We start from the raw sequence: 21,818 nt of genomic DNA, 5'->3' as shown, positions 1-21,818 counted from the left end.
ATAATCACTGCCCCCAGGATTTACATTCCCCTTTACCTGCAACTGCACCTTAAGCTAACTTTATTAAATTAATTAAATTAACCCTCACCATTAAATTAACCCTTAACACCCCATCAACCATGACTGCCCCTAAAATTAACCCTTAACACCCCATTAACCATAACTGCCCCCAAATTAACCCTAAACACCCCATTAAGCATAACTGCCCCTAAATTAACCCTAAACACCCCGTTAAGCATAACTGCCCCCAAATTAACCCTAAACACCCCATTAAGCATAACTGCCCCCAAATTAACCCTAAACACCCCATTAAGCATAACTGCCCCCAAATTAACACTAAAGACCCCATTAAGCACAACTGCCCCCAAATTAACACTAAAGACCCCATTAAGCATAACTGCCCCCAAATTAACACTAAAGACCCCATTAAGCATAACTGCCCCCAAATTAACCCTAAACACCTCATTAAGCATAAATGCCCCTAAATTAACACTAAAGACCCCATTAAGCATAACTGCCCCCAAATTAACCCTAAACACCTCATTAAGCATAACTGCCCCTAAATTAACACTAAAGACCCCATTAAGCATAACTACCCCAAATTAACCCTAAACACCTCATTAAGCATAACTGCCCCTAAATTAACACTAAAGACCCATTAAGCATAACTTCCCCCAAATTATCCCTAAACACCCCATTAAGCATAACTGCCCCCAAATTAACACTAAAGACCCCATCAACCATACCAATTTATTAGGTAATTTATCTGGAGTACATGCAATTAATTTAGGGGCAGTTATGGTTAATGGAGTATTTAGTGTTAATTTCAGGGGCCGTTATGGTTAATGGGGTCTTTAGGGTTAATTTCAGGGGCCGTTATGGTTAATGGGATCTTTGCGGTTAATTTCAGGGGCAGTTATGGTTGATGGGGTATAAGGGTTAATTTTATGCTGATGACTGAGGGTTAATTTAATTAATTTAATAAAGTTAACTGTAGGTGCAGTTATAGGTAAAGGGGGGCAAACTCAGGGGAATCTAAATCCTGGGGGCAGTGTGAACATTATTAATGTATTTATTTATAAAAGTATGGTATCAGTGATATTCTCTGAATGATTCGAATCTCTGTAAGATTCGGATCCTTGTAAGATCCGGATCCCTGTAAGATTCGAATCATTCGACTCTTCGGTTCATTCGACTCTTCGGTTCATTCGACTCTTCGGTTCATTCGACTCTTCGGATCATTCGACTCTTCGGATCATTCGACTCTTTGAACGACTCTCTGACTCTATGAGTCATCGTTCCTGTGTGAATTAATGAGCTGTAACCTGACCCCAGAGTGCTCTGCAGATGACTCACAGCTCTAGGATCAGGTTACAGCTGCATGATTCACAGACTGAACCGCTACAAACGAATCGTTCAGTCTAGTGAACCGACTCATCCGGATCACTAAAAAGAACCGGATCAAATGAACGATTCGTTCATGATCCGGACATCACTAATCACTATTGAGAATTGGGAGACAGTACAATGGGCTGATTTAGTGGCTATGAGAGCGAGCCGTGCAAGAAAGTATATATGATCCACCACCACTAAGGGAGAGAAGAGACGGACAGAAAAGGGAGAAAGCATTGAGAGAATTCTCCACATAAGAAATGTCACAGCGACCATAAGAATTATTATTTGAATTTATTTTGAAGCCCGAAATGTAGCTCAGAGCTGCAAAGCAAAAAAAGAGATCAGGTGCCAAAGTAGGGGCCGCAATGAAACCCCATTCGGTCCTGAGGGCTAATTATACATAAAACTGCCAGGAAGTGCCCAGCGCTGTTACCAACGCGCCAAAACCCCGGGGTATTCGGGGCCCAGAGTGCTACACGGTGTTCGGGCGCTGACAGACGCGGGGTCTGCGACCTGTCTTAGGCTAGAGGGCCAAGCTTCCCTTCTGTCGATCGAGCCGAGAAGCGACTCAGTGTCACCGACCTTACGGGAGGGCATAGTGCTCCGGCTGTACAAGAGACACAAACACATTTACTTTAAAGACTCGCAGAGACACTAATGCTGTTACTCGGGCCAACACGCATGGATACTAACTGGTGCCCCCAAGTACTGACTGAAAGCTGCTGCTTCCTCCTAGGTGACAGAACTGAACTTATGGGGTATTACGGGTGTGTGTAGGTGCCCCTCTTTCCCTGGGTGGTATATGGTATAGTCCAGAGGGCTAGCGTTTAACCCTCCTGTGAGTGGTGCCGGGTAGGAGGCGGGGCTGCATGCGGGGGGCGGGCTGTCTTTGTGTTGTGAATCAGGCTGTCACGGGTTGTCGCTGTGAGACATGCTGCCTGCGGATCGCCCCGACCTCCGCTCCCTGTGCGCCCTGCTGGGCTGCTCGGCTGCCTCCCTACTACTCCTCTTCCGATGGGTTAAGACACGCAGGATCCAAAAGAGGATTGACAATGCCCGGGAAAGAAGGGACAGAGCCCTAGGCAGCATGGAGGAGGCTGTGATCCGCTTATCCGCTGAGGTCAGACATGCCACGCCACACTTTGCTGTAATCGGGCAGTGCCACTCCAACTCCCATCACACCAGACATGACAGACTGAGGGGGATGGGAGTTGTGCTAAAAACTAGATTCCACCCAACAAATTACTCTGGGCCTGTTAATTGGCTACTTTTGTCCTTGGCAGCGGGCTACAACTCCCATCAAACTCAGCCAGGGGTATCTCGCTGTAGGTTACCTGCCATTAATTTCTGTTCCTTGAAATTAAGTGATTGAGGTGAGAGGATAGTTAACCCTTTGGCCATTATAAAGTGGTAACCTTTAACCCTTCAGTGCTCGCAAGGTGTACAGGGAGGGGTATTAGTGGCAGGAAGAGGGAGGAGGTTCTGTCCTTTACCCAGAGTATTGGGGGTAATTCTGGGGACCCCGTCTCCAGAATTATATTGACTAGAGAGTTTGCAGAAGGGCTACTGAGGCTGGTGAATGGCTTGCAGGATAAAGGTTAAAAAAAACAGAGGCTTAAATGTAATGTAATGGAGTTTTACTTTACTTAGAAGGTAGTAGATAAGGGGAACAGCCACCCAGCAGACACATTCGTTCAGCTAAATGTATATGAATTTCTGGCAGCGCACCAACAATTTATTATCCGTAAAGAGATTTCTGGTTTCTTGGCTCCAGGCACAGAGTGATTCTTAGCCATTGTTGAGAGATTTTATCGCTGTTAGTCTCCTGTACAAAGTTCAAGTATGGCAACGAGTCGCATACCTTCACAGAGAAAAAGAAACCCTGGCTTCGTGTCCGTAGCGGAATTTACAGGCCAGCAAAAAATTCTTATGGCCGCTAAAAACGTTATCGATATGTTTGCATGAACAGAATTTTTTCCCCCCAGGAAACAAAATGGCAAACTTATCCGGTGGTAACAAGTTTATGACATCATATTCAGGGCTAGGTGTTATGTCTGGGATATATGATGTAATATAGGGGTTGACAGTATTGTGAAGAACGTATTTACTGTATCTGCTCCCGTAGGCCCGACCCAGCCGCCCTCTGCTCGCCGGTGTCTGCACCGCATTAATAGGCAGCAGATCCTCCATATTCATACCTGGGAGCTTGTGGGCCCCGGCTACCCGGAGCCAACCCTTGCAGGACTTGGCCAGGACTGCCTGCTGACGTCGATTGGCGGTCCGGCTGACATCACAGTAAACACCCTCGTTTAAAGGGGAAATGGGTAGGGAGCGGGGGCCAAACCCAGAGATCCCAGTTATGACCAAAGTGTAGGTGAGCCTGTTGGGAACTGGTCCATTGAGCAGTGGGATACGGGGGGCAAATCTGCCCCCTGGTTTGGCAGCAGAGGGTCTGCTCCCCCCTGAACCCACTGCCAGGATTCATCACTGCCCATTAGGGTAGAGGGCCAAGTCCTATTATGTCCAAGCCCGGAGAAAACCAGTCAAATGCCCAATGCCCTATCGCTCTGGCTGCTGCTCATGGGGCAGTTTAGGTCATTGAACGTGCAGCCTGCCCCCCCCCCCCCGATGAATCATATGATGCGATGGGATTTTATGTTTTTAAGGATTTGTTCAGTTGTGGGGTTTATTGACTAAACGAGGAATTTAGTTTCATCTCATCGCATTAACTGTGTATTACGCAGAAGAAACTTAGTTGATGCTTTTTAATACAACGCGGGGAGATGAAATGTTCATTTTAAAACAGATCAGTGAAGTAATTTGCGCCCTCGCCCAGGTTTGTAATACATAAACTTGTAATCAGGAAGTGTGGTGTCCTGTTAAGCAACGTGTTACCGGTATAATCGCTTCGCGCATGCCCTTGTTTAACCCCTTAAGGACAATGGGCGGTCCCTAAACCCATTGAAAACAATGCATTTTGAGCCCGTACATGTACAGGCTTTGTCATTAAGGGGTGTTATGCCCATGCACTAGCCATTTTATATTCATGTATATATTCCTTGTAGCAGACATGAGTCACAAACACAACCAAGGTGACAAGCGTTATACTTCGGAATAGATACAAAAGCTACATTTTCCGTGTCTTGATGAGGCCTTAATGGACATTTTTTTTTAAGGGTTTGTCAGTAAAATACTAGCTAGGGCAATTTGATAAGAAATTTCAGAAGGGCCCAGGGGAGTCAGGGACCAGTACCTGGACCCCATGTGATAAAAGATCTTACTGGTAAGGTATGGGTTTTCTCAGAAGATACAAAGATCTCCAACGGGGTGGACATTCCTGGTGGAATGAGCCTAACGGCAAGTGATTTAAGTAAATTAGAATAATGGTCGAGAGTGCGGCAGCTGCGGTTTCATGTTGATAAATGTAAGATAATGCACTTGGGATGTCAAATTCAATAGCGAAAATATAGCACCAGGGATACTGATGCTGTCATCCGTTGGCATAATTACCCCAGGAACTGCCCTAGGCCTGACTCAGAGCAGCTATCCCAGTCACCCTTTCCTTGGTCAAGTAATACCCCAGTGCTCAGTGGCACAAAGCGCCTATTAATCCATCCTATGTTGGCTGTGGCTTCTTGGCATGCTCTTCCATACTGTAAATGGGCCAGTTGGGAAGACCAGATATCTCCATTGGTTAAAAGTTTGATACAATAATCTGTATAAACGAACGTCATTTATTCTTTCACCTGTATTGATGTTTGATGTTTCTGATGATGTATTCGCCTGCCTAAGGATAACTGTGTGTTTTCGCCTGCACAGCACCCTGTTCCAGATCCCGAGGAGATTTTGTCTCTCTCGTTGGCCGAACTGTCCCAGAAGCTTAAGGATGGCTCGCTCTCTCCCGAGATGGTTCTTCATTGCTACATGGGAAAGGTTAGTGAGGATAAGGAGGCTCAAGAAGACAAGACGGGTTTTTGTATTGCGGGTATCTGCTTGCTTTAAAGAACAAAAACCAAGGAGTGGCCAATAAAAAGTGATGACCCCCGATTGTGATCAGGTTATAGTAATGAATGAACCGTAGCGTTGGATATTGCAATAGGTTGCAATAATACATTAATTGCAATATAAAATCTTAAAATCCTAAACTCTAAAATAGGGAAATCAATCACAGCCGACGTTTCAGCCATGATGGCCTTCATCAAGCCAATGTTTGGAACAGAATGATCTTCATCTGGGCAAAAATAACATAGACAAACATGTTTATTTTTTGCCCCGATGAGAAGGCCATTATATTCAAAACATTGGCTTAATAAAATATAATATGATTTATTCTGACGTTGTTTTATTTTGTGCACCTCATGGATCGTCGTCGTCCTGTTACGTGTGGGATCTCAGATTTTGCATCTTTTTTTTGTTCTTTTATTTTTAGTGTGCGTCTTTTTATTATTATTATTATTATTAAATAATAAAAAAAAATTAGACTTTATTTAATTATTAAATAATTTATTATTATTTATTTATAAAGCTCCAACATTTTACACAGCGCTTCCTACAGTCCGATCATTCAAATTTAGGACTGTCTGACTAAGACGAGCCGAAACATTAGGTAAAGAGGGTCCTGCTCGCAAGCTTGCAGTCTAGAGTTCTGTGTACATAATAAACATATAACGCTGTTTACAAGTTAAAATCAAAATGCTATACTGCATACCATAGGAGCAGTGACTTTGACTTGTTCATCAACCACATGTAACCTCTCCAATATTTACAGCAAATGAAAACTACTTCTAGAAAAAAAAGAATAACCTGTAAAATGTTCTTGTTAATCCTCAGGCCCTGGCAGTGACCGAGCAGCTGAACTGTGTGACCGATTTCCTACCAGAGTGTGAAGCTCAACTGGCGGAGCTCAAACAGCGAGAATCAAAAGACCTTCTTTATGGTGTCCCCATCAGCTTAAAAGACAACTTTAATTGCAAGGTAAGCGTGAAAAAGTGTGTTTACCCAACAGTATGTCCGGTTCTGGGGCTCCCTTTAGAGAGACACAGAAACGTACGTACGTTCGTAAATCAGAGAGAGCGCTCCCAGGACTATGTTTTAGGTGTGCTTACCCATACCAGGAGCCTCATATGTGCAAGAGGGACTGGAGACTGTACTACAACTCCTATCGCTGGGAATCACCATGATTGTACAAATATATTATCAAATCTAAAAATAAAATAAAAGAAACCTGCTTTATAATAACAGTGCTCAAACTCGGTGAACGTGCAATAATACTAATTACGTAAGCATTAATACATACGTATAGAATTCGAACTCAAAACCAGGTGACTGGTTCATGTGAACTACAAAGTGCTGTATCCACTAGCGGTGAATTACCGGATATATGTTGAAAGTATTAAGTATCCAGCCATCATATGCACTTTAATGCATAGAAACCTTTGTGCGTTCTAAACATTTTTTGGTTTTTGAAGAATGCGTATTAAAATACACCCAGAGTACTTTAATATGCATTATACTTTAGCAGGGCTGTCGGTGACATTAAACTGTCCCTTTAAGGGGACTTCCAGCCACTAGATGGCATTGTTCCTGCGTATCCAAAATGTAACTCGTTCCTTTACAACGGATCCAATTCAGTTCAAACATATGGATAGTTTTAGAGCTTCTTGAGGCAAAAAAACAAAATTCACATTAGAAACAGAACATAGGCCAACGTGTCCAATGGATGAATCCAAAAGAACTCTTTTTGTTAAAAGGAGTTGGAAACCACCAACATCTCTCATAAATGGAGGAATATAGTGATAAACCTTTAGGTGGATAATTGATGACCCATTTTTAAAAAGTGTATTAACTGATTTATCAGTGCTAATAGGCGAATTGTAGCCTCTGATTATTTCCGTCAATATTAAGTCATTTCTTTCAAATATAGGAATATCCAAAAGGTTATTTTGTAAATAACAAGTTCGGTTAAACCTGTTTAGTGGATGGTTCCCCAGCCCAGGCATTTCCTGCACCCTGTATTGATAGCCGTTACCGGTGGATTATAACATTTTACTTTGTCAATGAGACTCGGTAAGGATCCATCTTTTGCAGCCTCTAGAATTGTATACATTTCTAGTAATTGACTTTGCCTTAATTCCAGAGTTATTCAAAATAATCCTCAGAAACCGTGAATATGGCAAAGTAATTACTCATGCAAAGGTGGATTACTCTGTCTATTGTATACGGCTATATAGTAGCCATATACAACAGAGAAATAACACCCCTGAATTAGTTTGGGTGTACGTTTTATTAAAATGAATTCCACCCACCACTCCTAATACATACTCGTTGGCTGATCGTCATAAAAGAAGAGAATTAGTCATCCTGAGCACAATAATAAGTACTTTCATACATGAATGTATATTTCTGTTTGTTTCCAGGGACACGATTCCACTTTGGGTTTGATCAATCACTTGAACCGGCCGGCATGTACAGACAGCGTGATTGTACAAATTCTAAAAAGGAAAGGGGCCGTACCGTTTGTGAAAACAAACATTCCGCAATCAATGCTAAAGTGAGTTCCCCCGCTATGATATTTGGGTGATGGCCGGAATAGCTTCCAGTGAAGTGTGTTTTTTTTTTATTATTTATTTATTTATTATTTTTATTTAAAAAAAATTGTAAATTTGTTACGTTTATATTTTTTGTATTGTTATCAACCTTTAATTATGTTGTATGAGTATTGTCTGTAATTGTTATATGTTCTTTACCTTTTTGTAAAAATAAAACATTTTTTTTTTTTTTTTAATCTAACTACCTCCATCTACAGAATTCTGAAAACAAACCCCAAAAAGTACAGTGAGATTTTTTTTTTTTCCATATAAAAGTGTAGAATTTAACTTAAATGTAAGTAATGCACCTGTTCATTTTTTTTTTTTATTACTATCCGCACATTAAAAATAAATGGTGTTTTTTTCTATTTTAAAACTAATCTAGTTTTCACTTTTACTGCTTGGGGGATCCTCTGGCTCATTAGTCATATGGAAAGGAAGGACTTCATTAGCATTGCCATAAATCAGCTCAGTGCGGGGTGTGAGTAGGGAAAGTCACTCAAAATACGACTGCTTACAGGTCTGAAGACTCACCTTTCCTCAACTAAACTACATTTTTGTATACAAAACCTATATTTAATAGTTATTCTTCAATTTGTTTTTCATAGTTGAAATGATTTAATGTTCTTTGTGTTCATCGTTTTTTATTTCTTTTTTCCCCCAAAAAATAATAATTACAGTTATGACTGCAGTAACCCTATCTATGGCCGGACTTTAAATCCTCTCAACCACAAAAAGACCCCAGGAGGGTCCTCGGGTGGGGAGGGAGCCCTGATCGCAGCAGGAGGGTCCATCCTGGGTGTTGGATCAGACATTGGTGGGAGTATCCGGTTTCCATCAGCTTTCTGCGGCCTTTGTGGCTTTAAACCCACCGGCAACAGACTCAGGTGGGTCCTGTAACAATGACATTCTAAATCTCGTTCTATCGTTTTACCCCTTCTCGTATTTTGCAAAGACCTAGATCGATGACTCTGAATTTATTTGATTTTGCTTTTTAATGAATTATGTACTAATCACTTTTATTTTCATTTATGAAAAACTGGCTAATTCTTTTTCTACTAGTGAAGATGAAGTGGAACTTAATTTCAATGCTTAAAAGATATCTCAATCAAAAGAACACTCCAATTTCCCACGCAGGATTCTAAGTGCTTCAAAATGTTTTAACTAAAAGGAAATTAAAAATATTTGACCTTCAGGGGGTAAAAGAACATCTCCTCCATGGACATACATTTTGCCCCAATGCCCCCCCCCCACACTTTTTGAATCGCCTGCCGACCCAGAGCTTGTTTTATATAGCGCCATCGTATTCCACAGCGCTGTATCTAATGTGGTAGAAGATGCGTCCAGCAGAATACATCTCCTGCATGGAAAAAATCCAAGGGTGAAGAAAGGCTTTGTGTTATCAATTACCTGTCCAGAAGTTCTCTTCTTTCTCCCTAGCCTTCCAAAGGCTGCAGAAACCAATCAAAAATCAGCAGCTTAACAATAGAGGAAATATAGCATCATGTAGAGGAATACGTATACAGATCCTGGGAGCAGGAGGATAAGGAGCATTTTAATTCATGTATGTGGCTATTTCTATAAACAACATTATAGATTATTTTAGCTCCCAGAACCCTTGTGAACCGTTATCTGAAATTAAAGCCGGGTGGTTGGATTCTAAAATATTCAATCCATCATTTTTTTTTCTTTAACTGTTCTGTTGAAATAGATTATAAACCTTCCTTACCTATTGGTAATCTTATTGTCCCATTAGATATTGTCGGTTTCAGTGTTGTTATGGCCAAGAAAAATGTGCAAAATTCCTAAACCTGCCACTAGATGGCAGCACCGCAAAAAAAAAAAAAGTCCTGCATTTTATAGCAACTAGCAATTTTGATTTGAGTGATCCCATGCATGTTAAAGATTCCCTCGCTGCATTAGCCTCTACCACTTCTGATGGGAGGCTGTTCCAGTTATTTGCCACCCTCTGATTTAGTTTACATTCTAAGCCAATTCAAAGATTGCCCAGGACAGTGAACAGTCTTGGTTCTATAGCTATTTTTCAGAAATGTTTCTTAATTTTCATTTTTTAACTGCACCAAAGGTCTTTTAGCTTAAGTAGTGGCTCATCTTGCTAAAAGAGTAATATCTGAATTTTCCACTGAAATTGAGAAAAAAAATGGGTGTTACATGAAGGTGTCGTGGCTGCAAAAACAAAGAAGAATGTGCAACGCTGTAATTGTGCCAAAGTATGAGCGGTCTTGCTTCAAATTAGTCTGTACTGAGACAGTCCTGCCAAGAAGGGGATCCATGAATAAATAGGTGCAACGAAAAAGACATCCAAAATCATTGCATCAGATTTGGTAAATCACAAGTACATCAAAAATACTGATCATTCCACTTTTATATTATATTATTGTGCCGCACGAAGGAGTACCATGTGCTTATGTTGCTCTTAAAAATCCCCTCTGTAGTTTATAGAAAGACCCTAACATTGTTTATTTCTCTTGCAGTACTGTGGGTGTTGTGTCCAGTTCCCCTGGACAGAGATCGGGTAAGATCATGTATCGTATATATGATTCTAATATATATATATATATATATATATATATATATATATATATATATATATATATATATATATATATATATATATATATATATATATATATATATATACAGAAAGGAGACCGCACAACCGAAAAAGAATACAAGGCATACACATTCAGATTCCTGGGTTGCGGGCTAGAATAATAATGACCAATGAGTCAATGAGTCTTATTTGGGTAAAAATGCCAAGCAGTCCTGTTACTGCCACCTATGAGCCGCTGCTGATGGTTGGCTACATGGGAATTCCATACTCATACCTCCCAAGTGTCCCTCTCTCCCCCCAATGTTTGTTGAATATGAGTTTATCACGGTGTTCTTCAGGAAAGTATTTTACAGTAATATGCGCAGACACAACAGAAAATGTTATTTTTAATTAAACTATATAAATACACAATAATTAATTGTTTAAAAATATTGCTATCTGTGTAAAAGAATGAGGAGAGGTGCAAGACGATACGCCTGGGGTGCCACTTGGTCTAGGACTGGCGCTGATGTGTCTGATATCACTCGGTAAACAATAATGTTAAGAAACACCGAAAACCGGGAGTAGAGGGAACGGGGCATAACTGTGATTCTGTAAAGGCCGATAACTCCATGTTTCATGCAGAAATCATCACTGCCAGAAATATTTTCATATAGTCAGAGTATGATCTCGTAGTGCCTGTCATATTTATATCAACACAAAGGATATTTAATGTTCAGAATGTACATGTAGGACCATCCAGATGCTGTCCCGGACAGAAAGCCCAGATGTCACCAGTAAGAAACCTCCATCTCTGCAATGTTTGGAATATGTGTAGAAAACATTAAAGCACGTTTTGGAAACTAATACAAAGAGTATAAAAACGATCTCTGTGTTTCTATTTGCAGTGACGGCAATGATCGGACCCATAGCTCGGGACGTGGACAGCTTGACGCTGTTTATGAGAGCTGTGCTGTGTGAAGACATGTTTAATCTGGACCCCACCGTCCCACCGCTTCCATTCAATGAGGAGGTACTGGTTAAAAAATGTCGTTCACTGAGCGCATAATGGATTTATGTATAGATTGGTGGCTAAAAAGACACAATATGTCCTTATATGTAAATACTTTAGCTTGAAGGTTCATTTGCATATGAGGGAGCATGAGGGTGACAAACTGGGAAACCAAATGTTTTACGTAATACTCCTCTTTTATTTAATCAACTTAACTTTCAAATACTTTGAAAACAATGCATTTTGAGCCTGTACATGTACGGGCTTTGTCATTAAGGGGTTAAGATACCTTATCAACTTCCTCCATATAGTCTGCATCCAGGATTTTGAATTTGCCGCCTCCTCATACAACACACTGCCAGTATACTAATGAATTCCCTTGTTCTATACTGTCTGGATTATTGTAAACCCCCCCCCTGTTAACTGGTCTCCCTCTCTCCCCATTCTAAACACCTCTGCCTGATTCATTTTCTTATCCCCTCATTCTTCATCTGCTGTCCCGCTGTGTCAGCTCCTCCACTATCTCCCCATACCCTCCAGGGTTAAATCTAAACTCATGGCCTTTATCAAGTTAACCCTTAACAAAACTTGACTCCCATATCTCTGCTTCCATATCATATCTCCTTCTGTCAAACTGTCCCCGATTTATTCTAATCTGAAACTTTTGCGAAATACTCACCTGTTCGGAGGAGCATACAATCTAATACTCCTAATAACAGCCACCAGGGTTTGGAAAACAATAATCCATGCTTCTGAAACGTCCATGATCCTTATCGAAACAATCCTTTTAACGCATTCCCTGAATAAATTGTAAGCTTGCAAGGTAAGGGCCGTCTTATCGTTTCTATGCTAGAATATCTTTAAGTGTGTTAATAATATCGTCACTTTTTATATTGAGAATTGTAATGTTAGTTTTCTCTCCCTTTTGTAATAGAGCTCCGGAATCTGCTTTTATTCTATAAATAAAATGTAATCTTTCTGTAGGTTTATTCAAGCTCCCGACCTCTCCGCATCGGATATTATGAGACAGATGGCTTTACAATGTCCACTCGCTCCATGAGTCGTGCAGTTTTGGAAACTAAGGTTCTGCTAGAAAAAGCTGGACATAAGGTGGGTTTGCTGCAGTATCTTTGTATAAATTCTCAAACAGGCATCTCCAAAATAGTAAAAAATATTTTACTTTTCATTTCGCCACCCGTGCCCATGAACCTAAAATACCTAATACCCATACCTAATGTGCATGATGACCACATTTGTAATATACATTAGGCGCTTACAGATATCACTACCTCCTTCCGCTCTCTTCGCCGCAGTAACGCGTGAATCTCATGTAGTAACTTGTAGCCGTTCTCTAAGGCAGATATGGAAATGGGTGCAGAATTGCCAATTTTGGTTATCGCTAGACTCATCAGAGGTATTCAACTTCCCAAATAAGACAGGGACGCTGCATCCACGCAATAGCTCAAATTGTTCTTTATTCAGCAAAATAAAATGTACTCGTTCGGCTGGTTTATCATCCGTGAGAAAAAAATTAACCTTTCGCAGTTCCCAGAAAAACATGAATGAGAATTGTTTTTTGTGTGGACAGTTACATTATTGTGACAATCTGTGAAGTACACGTATTGGTATTGGAGTGGGGTAAATGGTGGGGGTCTGTCTATTGACAACATGCGCATTTTCTCCAGCTGGTGCCATTCACCCCTCCAACGGTAGAGAAGGCTGTGTTTGAATTCGCCATGAAAGGTTTGTTAGCGGACGGAGGTTCCACTTTTCTGGATAACTTGTAAGTGGACTTAATACATTGGGGGTGTTATTTCATCAATTTACTGTCTAACATGACACTATAAATAATTTGTTTGCTTTCTTTCCAGTAAAGGCGACATTGTTGACCCCAACCTGACAACCCAAGTGTCAACATATGCACTTCCTTCTTGTCTAAAGAGCTTACTGGCATTCATTGTGAAGCCCGTGGTGAGTGTTGCCTAGCCATAATTCGCTACAGATCCAAAGTGATCTATTCCCACCATGTGCTATGTGTAATGAATGTTACAACTGTAACGCTCCAATATACATTATGTCTCATAAGAGGATGGCAGGATTTATGCCGTCCCGCTAAATGGCAGATTTGTAACTGAGAAGGATAATTTATTTGTCTTTGCCTCTCTTTCCAGTTTCCAAGATTAGCAAAAGTTCTAGAGAATACCAAGGAAACAAGGTAAGAATTTTGCTTGCTTATTTTAGTTGCATGTGGAGCAAAGGCTATTCTTTTCCATATCCCCAAGCATTACGTTTCATGAGTTAACATTAACCCCGAGTTGGGACACATTTTAACCCACAAAGTTTTTCTATAGTTACGTTTTGGCAACGCATCTATAGACGGCTTACCCCTTAACCAGGGACACCTACATATTGGTTTTTACAGTAAACCACACATTCAGTCACTCGATATACTGGTAAAAATATATAAAATAAAAATGGCATTTGGTCCAAATTATTCGCCTAAACTAAATAGTACAGGTACTCTTGAAATTTTAACCCTTTAATAACCCGTTGTGAAGCTTCTATGCAGCATTTAATGAAGTCAACAAATGGGAGTTATGGATATAATCGGAGCGGTTGCAGGGCTGAGGAAGACATATATATTCTCTCTCTCTCTCTCTCTCTCTCTCTCTCTCTCACCCTCTCTCTCTCTCTCTCTCTCTCTCACCCCCCTCTCTCTCTCTCTCTCACCCCCTCTCTCTCTCTCTCTCTCTCTCTCTCACCCCCTCTCTCTCTCTCTCACCCCCTCTCTCTCTCTCACCCCCTCTCTCTCTCTCACCCCCTCTCTCTCTCTCACCCCCTCTCTCTCTCTCACCCCCTCTCTCTCCAAACCGGATCCTGGGTGAAGGCTGAAGGGACATGGTGACACTGTTTTTGTTACAATACTTGTGTATTTGTTTTGTTTTGACTGCCCAGTCCGTGATAATCTAGAAAAAAAGCTAACGTTAGTAAGACCTCCTAAATAGGAGTGCGTTTTTGTTTTTTATTTTTTGTGGCACTTGTTGCCCAGTCATTACTTAAAGGGACAGCATGTAGAGATTAAGTATGTTTAAGTGTGAAACCTTGTCAGATCTCATCACTGTCCTAGATATGTCCTGAAGTGCTGCTGCTGCACCGTAAGTGATATTAGAAGGATTCATATTGCTCCTGCTCTTGCTTCGGTGAAAGCCCTCAAGGTCCACAACCCGCTGGAAAGTAAAAAAATGCTCACAGACACAGAGGAAATGTTAAAGGCTCTGATACAGGCCGGCCTTGATGGCAGCTCAGCAGGACTTTAACCACAGCGATTTGCCTATGGTTACTGTCGCCTCGGTGCAAACTTGCCCTATTAATATGCTATAGACCCGCACTCCTTGTCTCCTCTCCCTCGCTCCACTAACTATAGGATCACCACTGACAGGCTACACTAACACCATACGGCAAGATGTACCAACCGCCACTCTAAAACCGTACATTCACACACTCTCTCCCGTTGTCCATTCAGCTCTTTCGCTGCCCTTCCGCCACTCCCTCTTACCTTGCGTGGAGACCTGCTGTAATCACTGTGTGTTACATCCACCGCGTGCCATGGTTATCGGGTTGCTCGGTGCTGTGCACCCGCTGCACCCACCTTAGCTTGCCCCTTCTGGCTACAAAAAACAAGGGCAGTGGTTGAAGCACAAGATGCAGAATACATCATGCTTAAAGAGGTAGTCCATGCATCATCTTACCTCCCTGGGAATACCTGTACATGCTGGCAGGGCGATCGGGATACGGACAAGCAGATGCCCCCAGAAAACTCCCGAGGATAATGCGGAGGGGCATCTCAATATTTAAACATGCAGTGACCCGGGAAGCCTGGCCACCAGGTAAACGGGCAGAAATTGTTCACTCCTTTTTTTCCTGGATGAGGTCCAGAAGTCTTATTATGACACAGAAGATGCAGACATCTCTGGGGAAAAAGCCAAGGACCTGAGGACCTCTCAGATTGTGTGCATTAAAGTGCATATGATGGCCGGAGTGTCTCTCCAACAATAAGTGTCACTCATACCAGCTCTGTCCTTTCCACTTTCCACCCATGATGGTGTCTGCCCACTGACAGAGACACGTTCTGGGATCCATTTAAACTGGGACAACCGTGTTAACCCATTCGTCACACGATAACCGACCCTTTCCATTCTCCTGCTTTCACCCTGTCACGATACCAAATCCCAAACCAATATAATACGTAAGAGCTCTTCACTGTGGGGATAGGCGGAAGGATGTCTGTTTCATTTATTTCTTTAATACTCCTTTATTTAACCTGACTTTATACAATGGTTTCTCTTACACCTATATGGGAATTCATATATATATATATATATATATATATATATATATATATATGGTTTGTATTTTTTCAGATCTGTTAAAACCCTTTGGAAACATCATACAGCTGTAGAGGTAAATATCTATTTTTTACAATTTTGTATCATTTCGTATATGAACACTTACAACGTGTAAAATTAGAAACATATACGTTATGGCTACTATATTGCTGGCAGACAAACCATTAGATCACATTGACAGTATGATGAGCAGACCATGTAGTCCTTCTTTCTACTTACATCATTTTCCCCTGAAACATAAGTGATTTAGTTAAGCCTGATACAAATTTTACTTAGTAATTTTTTTGTGTGGCGAGCAAAATACAAATGACGATATCTATGCCAATTTTTGATTTATGGGGCTGAAATTTTAAGGACCTACTCACGGTTTATATACTTTTTTTAATGAGAATAAAATCTGTCGTTTTATTATGGTCCTTTCCAGACACAGTCTTCTTCCTTTAGCTGGACCTTGGTAATTTCCATTGCTAACCTTATAAATAAGCCGCGGGGTAGTTTAGTCCCCTGCAGGTTGCCCCCTCCGAGGGTACAAAGGCTGCATTGTTACTGTCTGTTTTTCTTTTCTTTTTTTTTCTTTTTAGGAATACCGCCAAGAATTCATAGCAACGTGGAAAAAGCTAGGGCTGGACGCTGTCCTGTGTCCTATTTTGGGTCCTGCTTTAACCGTTGGATACCCTGGAAAACTGTCAAGTATGTGGCATTACTCTTCCCACCCGCCTGCTCCGATATGTAACCCATCGCCTAGCTGCCGTATAAATGTGTACAGTCCAAACCGACAGCTGCTCGGTACAGTGCTGTATACTGTCCAGCGCGGCAGCTGCAACTTATATTGCTGTTCGGTATTCAGCTGAAATGTTTCACGTCTGGAGATACGTGGTTTATGCTGAATCACAGTGAATGTTTCCTACAAAGATAGATAACATGGATTTTTTTAAGTCAAGTTTGCTGTAAAATGCAAGTTTTTAGACAATAAACAGTAATGATAAGTTACAAACCCAGAAAAACAACATTTATCGACGGCGCACAGATGATGGATTACGTTGGACCCAATAAATAATTCCACTTTCAACTTTTCAACTCCCAACTTTGAAGATATAGACTGGGAGCCCATTCAAGAATGTGGACTACCCATCGTTTTCCCAATATCTTCCCAAATGAAGCAAACGTGAAAGCTATTGCGACATCGCAGTAATAAACAACCACTGGCCATTGAGCAATCTTATTTTTATATGGTACTAAAACCATCATAATGATTTAATCTATATACAGTACACTACCGTTCAAAAGTTTGGGGTCACGTAGGAATTTCCTTGTTTTTGAAAGAAAATCATATTTTGTCCGTTAAGATAGCATGAAATGGATCAGAAATCCAGCGCAGACGGGGTAAATGCTGTAAATGTGTATTGTAGCTGGAAACAGCTGATTTTTAATGGAATATCTTCATAGGCGTACAGAGGCCCTTTATCACTACCATCACTCCTGCGTTCCAATGGCCCTTTATCACTCCCATCACTCCTGTGTTCCAATGGCCCTTTATCACTCCCATCACTCCTGTGTTCCAATGGCCCTTTATCACTCCCATCACTCCTGCGTTCCAATGCCCCTTTATCACTCCCATCACTCCTGTGTTCCAATGGCCCTTTATCACTCCCATCACTCCTGTGTTCCAATGGCTCATTGGGTTCGTTGATCCAAGTTGAAGTTTAAAAGGCTAATTGATGGTTAGAAACCCTTTTGCAATTATGTTACAGCTGGAAATGTCCTTGTTTTCCATGAAAACCGCTAAGTGACCCCAAACCTTTGAACGTTAGTGCATGTGTTGATTTTGTATTGGACGCTGGTTGATTTGTTGCCCCTGGGACAGGGCCGCCCGTAATAGTGGAGATCCCGCCGTGTGTCCTGTACTTAGTAGGGTCCCTTAATGATTACCGCTGTCTCTAAAGCTTGTGGTCTCTCCGGGACTGAGTGAAGTGGAGAATTAATGTCACATCCCGCTGCTCAGTCCTGCAGAGACCACAGGAACGAGGGACTGGAGGAGCCCTGCTTGCCTCTTCCTAAGGGCAGAAAGACTTTTCATATTTCCTTAGGCTTTCTAAATTCTAAGCACAGCCCTGCACTACAACTACCAGTAATTGGACTTTTTAATAGGATCTCAGTAATGAGTGTTATCCCAGTCCTGTCTTTGATTAGCCCATCGTAACTATTTATTTGGGAAGCGTTACCTGGGCATTGACATTTATCTTGTTTTTGAAGCTTGCAGGGTATTTGCAATGCAGAGTTGCGCAATTATACACAGAGAGGGGAACACGGAGAGCAGAACAGTGCTATTAACGTTTAAAATAATATTGGCCTCTCTGGTAGAAGCCAACGTTATTTTTTAACTCGCCATTAGAATGTTAAGACGACATTGAGCGTCTACTGAGATCGGCCATATTTCCCCCACCTGCTTTCTTCAAAGCTGATTGGCTGGAGGTACCCGACCAGCAGTAAGATTGCCCCTGCTATGTGAGACTCATTTTACACCGAATCTTTAGAGGTCCCACCTGATCGGAGAAAGCAGCTTGTAACTTCTAAAGTAATAGACTGTTTTCTCCAAATTCCTGGCGCTTTGTGAAAATAACATTCCATTTTGTAAAAGAAGCCAAAGTTACTTAAAAGTTTAGGGTCACTTTAAAATTTCAATGATCTTGCCGTTTAATTAGAATCTTATGATAGCATTGTTTATGTAAATATTGCAAGTTATCTTCCGACAAGGTCATTTTTTTTTTAAGAATGAGTAACCGGTAACTCCCGCTAGAGTCTGCTGGTAACCTTGAAAAAGTTGTTACATAGCAGAATGGCGCCAAAGACTGTGAAGTTATATAGTCATTGGAGCCAAATGTTTTTTGTGTGTGTAAATTTTATTTTTTAGTAGAATGCAACTGAAATGATGTATTCTGGCCTAGGACAGCGGTCCTCCTCCCGCAAAACCGGGGGGGCAGATTGCCCTCTCGGGTGTGATGCTGCTCAATGGGCCAGTTACAGGACCATTTACACTATAGAAGACCGTGCTGAGTTGGCACAGTCTCCATAGGATGCGTTAAAAGGTGATGTGTGCCTTTAAGACACAGTGCCGCGATATGACTTCATATTACAGCTGTCTCAAGTGAGAATGGTAGCTGCAGGAGGGGTCAAGCCTAGGGCAAAGCCTAGGTAAACATGCCACTGGGCAACTGGCTGCCAAATTCGAAATGAATCTCAAGCTTTTTATGGTGATAGAGCCCTATGTTGGTTAAACCGCCATTCAAGGTGCTGTATTGTAATCCCAGCTTTTTTTTTTTTTTCTGTTTTCCTCCTTTAGGCGCTGTATCCTATACCATCCTGTACAATGTCGTAGATTTTCCCGTAGGGGTAGTCCCCGTCACCACGGTGACACAAGAAGACGAGGAAGATTTGAAAAACTATGGCGGGCACTATAAGGACTTCTGGGATAAATTGCTGAAAAAGGTGAGCTGTGTTTTTGTGGTTGGGTTATATTAAAGTGTTGATGTTGAGGTTTCCTCAAAGATCACTGCCTCCAGAGATCCTGTGTCACCAACTCTGTAGGAGATGCGTTGTGGAGCTTTAGTCATGTCTTTTTAAATATATACGCTTGAACTAACTTCATGGCCAACTCCACAAGGGGCATTATATGGTGCCCTATGGCATAGGTGCCCAACGTCGTCACGTTAAACGACCCTGAGGTTGTAGCAGGACAGCTCACACAGAGAGTAAAAGAGAGAGGCATATGCAAGCCTTTGTGTGCTTACTGGTATATGTTAGAGTGTGTGTAAGTGTACAGTGTTAGAGGGAGAGTGTATGTGTGTGTGTGTATTGGTGTACGGTCGGTGTTGGTGTATAATGTTAGAGTGTGTGTAGGTGTTGGAAAGCGTGTAAGTGCCGGCCCAACATCATTTCACACACACCCAATCCGGCGGCTACGGTGTGCAGGAGAGTGACTGGATATGCCCTGCCACACGCTGCAAAAGAAGAAAAACGTAGCACGCAGCCTTAAATCCAAGCTTTGGACAAACCTCCGTTATTGGTGGTCAGGGCTGCCTTGTTGTCCCCAGTCTGACCTTCTTTTAGAGTGTGTGTGTGTTAGCGTACAGTGTTAGGATGTCTGAATGTTGGAGTTACTCATGTGTTAGTCATGGCCGAGAGGAAATACTGCACCTAGGCTCATCCCCTGCATCATTCTTCTATTGTCACACTTCTGGGCTCAATGTTCTTCTTTCTGAAATGCCACCATCCTCTATTGTGACATGGACGGTATGATGTGAAGGGTGTACACATTTCATATAAAATCTAGCTGTCATAGCAGTGTCTTCTGTGAGGCATGAAGTCCCAAAATGCTGACCTTTTAAACAAGTCCTGATCATCATGACCCAAGTAGTCTTTCTTATTCCTATCTGAGAAGGACCTTAGACTCACTTCCAACTATTTGTGTCTTGCTGCAAAGAAAACAAGATTTTATACAATGAAAACCAATTTAAAAAATATTTTATTTATGGTTCCATTTAAAATAAAAACGGATATTAACCCAGACCTGACCCAGGGTTGTATGGTGTTTTTTGGGGCAAAAATCCTGCAACAAAGCTCTGTGATCATTGGATAATATTTTCACAGGCTGTGTCAGACGGCGTAGGTCTTCCCGTGGCTGTTCAATGCGTGGCTTTACCATGGCAAGAGGAACAGTGCCTCCGGCTGATGAAGGAAGTAGAGACTGTGACTCGGAGAAACCTCAGAGGGTGAACCCTCAATGCCGAGGACACCCAAAAGTCCACGTGATACTGGGCATGAATAGAAAAAAAAAAAAAACACGGCATAAACATGCAGCCAAGATGGTGTTTTCAAGACCCTCTGTAGAAAACCGACCTTTACCTGTTCTAGTAACCCAATGGTGTGGACCGCCAGAGCAGTAAGATGTGAACCTACCACTCTGGCACTAAAATAGTTAAAAGCAAGAGAAGATCTGCATATAGTACTGTGCATACCGCCAAATAGTGATTTGATTTAGATTTTTATTCGCATTTATTTTTTAACGATACAAAATGTGACTTTCTACTAAAGTAAAAAAATTCACGTTAACGTTTGTCCTCCTAATAAAACATGTTTTGCTTTACCCTTTTGTCCCAATGTATTGACGTTTCTCAACAGCTGAAGCTCAAACAAATTGTCCTGTTATATATATTCAAGAAAGAAAATATTTAGTTTTTCTTTCCTTCCAATATTAAAACATGAAATAAAAAGTGTCAGTGCCGCCCCGTTTGTGCAGCATAAGAAATCTGTGTAAAGGTTTTTAGCTGGGCTGGGATTATTCTGTAAATAATACTACATTTAATATGTAACGCTTCGCTGATCATCCAATTTAGCGCATGATTCCGTATATACAATGTATTAACAAAAGCTGGAAAGGTAGGACCTCATGGACATTGTGAAGACCCACCATAAAGATTAGTATTAGTAGTAACACAGATACCGTAGGACTTGGCCCATTACACAATGTTAATCACAGCCTTATGGGCACCGGTGCTGTTAAGTAAACATTCGATGAGCAATGTCCCTTTAAATGTTAAATATAAGTGTTTTCTAAATAAACAACAAAAAGTAGCATTCTACATTCTAGACTTAAAAGCAGGTTTGAAATGGGTTGCTTTTATAAAGTACACATTCCCCCTCCTGTGGGGATCCAGTTCAGGTTTTATCTACTACTCCTTGGACAGTCAGATTCCTGTGCAGATGACTTAAGTGGTATACCAGATAAGACTTTGGAGTCTCCAAAGCTGCAGCTCCTGCCGAATTCTCTGCTTCCCCACCATGATCCTGCAAATACTCAGCCACTT

At 41.4% G+C, this 21,818-nt stretch overlaps 1 protein-coding gene across 1 annotated transcript; it reads left to right on the top strand.

The window, feature by feature from the left end:
• Positions 1–2,326: 2,326 nt before the first annotated feature.
• Positions 2,327–20,727, top strand: LOC149288532 (vitamin D3 hydroxylase-associated protein-like). Its single transcript, XM_089491690.1, has 15 exons — positions 2,327–2,515; positions 5,215–5,328; positions 6,226–6,369; positions 7,812–7,945; positions 8,663–8,869; positions 10,478–10,518; positions 11,445–11,569; positions 12,533–12,658; positions 13,234–13,331; positions 13,420–13,519; positions 13,720–13,763; positions 15,970–16,009; positions 16,536–16,644; positions 19,295–19,440; positions 20,602–20,727. Exons 1-15 carry the CDS (start codon positions 2,327–2,329, stop codon positions 20,725–20,727), a joined length of 1,743 nt encoding a protein of 580 aa, XP_089347816.1.
• The last annotated feature ends 1,091 nt before the right edge of the window (positions 20,728–21,818 follow it).

The sequence above is a fragment of the Sceloporus occidentalis genome, unplaced genomic scaffold (genome assembly GCF_023333645.1).
Source record: "Sceloporus occidentalis isolate IW3139 unplaced genomic scaffold, rSceOcc1.0.p SCAF_51, whole genome shotgun sequence".
In the NCBI taxonomy this organism is placed as follows: Eukaryota; Metazoa; Chordata; class Lepidosauria; order Squamata; family Phrynosomatidae; genus Sceloporus; species Sceloporus occidentalis.
This window is presented reverse-complemented; position numbering and strand designations above follow the sequence as displayed.

What these genes read in the sequence shown, in the direction of transcription:
- LOC149288532 (XM_089491690.1), top strand. Translation starts at nt 2,327, where the DNA reads ATGCTGCCTGCGGATCGCCCCGACCTCCGCTCCCTGTGCGCCCTGCTG. An exon ending in CGCTTCCATTCAATGAGGAG is followed by an intron (nt 11,570 to 12,532) that starts GTACTGGTTAAA and finishes ATCTTTCTGTAG; the next exon opens with GTTTATTCAAGCTCCCGACC. An exon ending in TAGAAAAAGCTGGACATAAG is followed by an intron (nt 12,659 to 13,233) that starts GTGGGTTTGCTG and finishes CATTTTCTCCAG; the next exon opens with CTGGTGCCATTCACCCCTCC.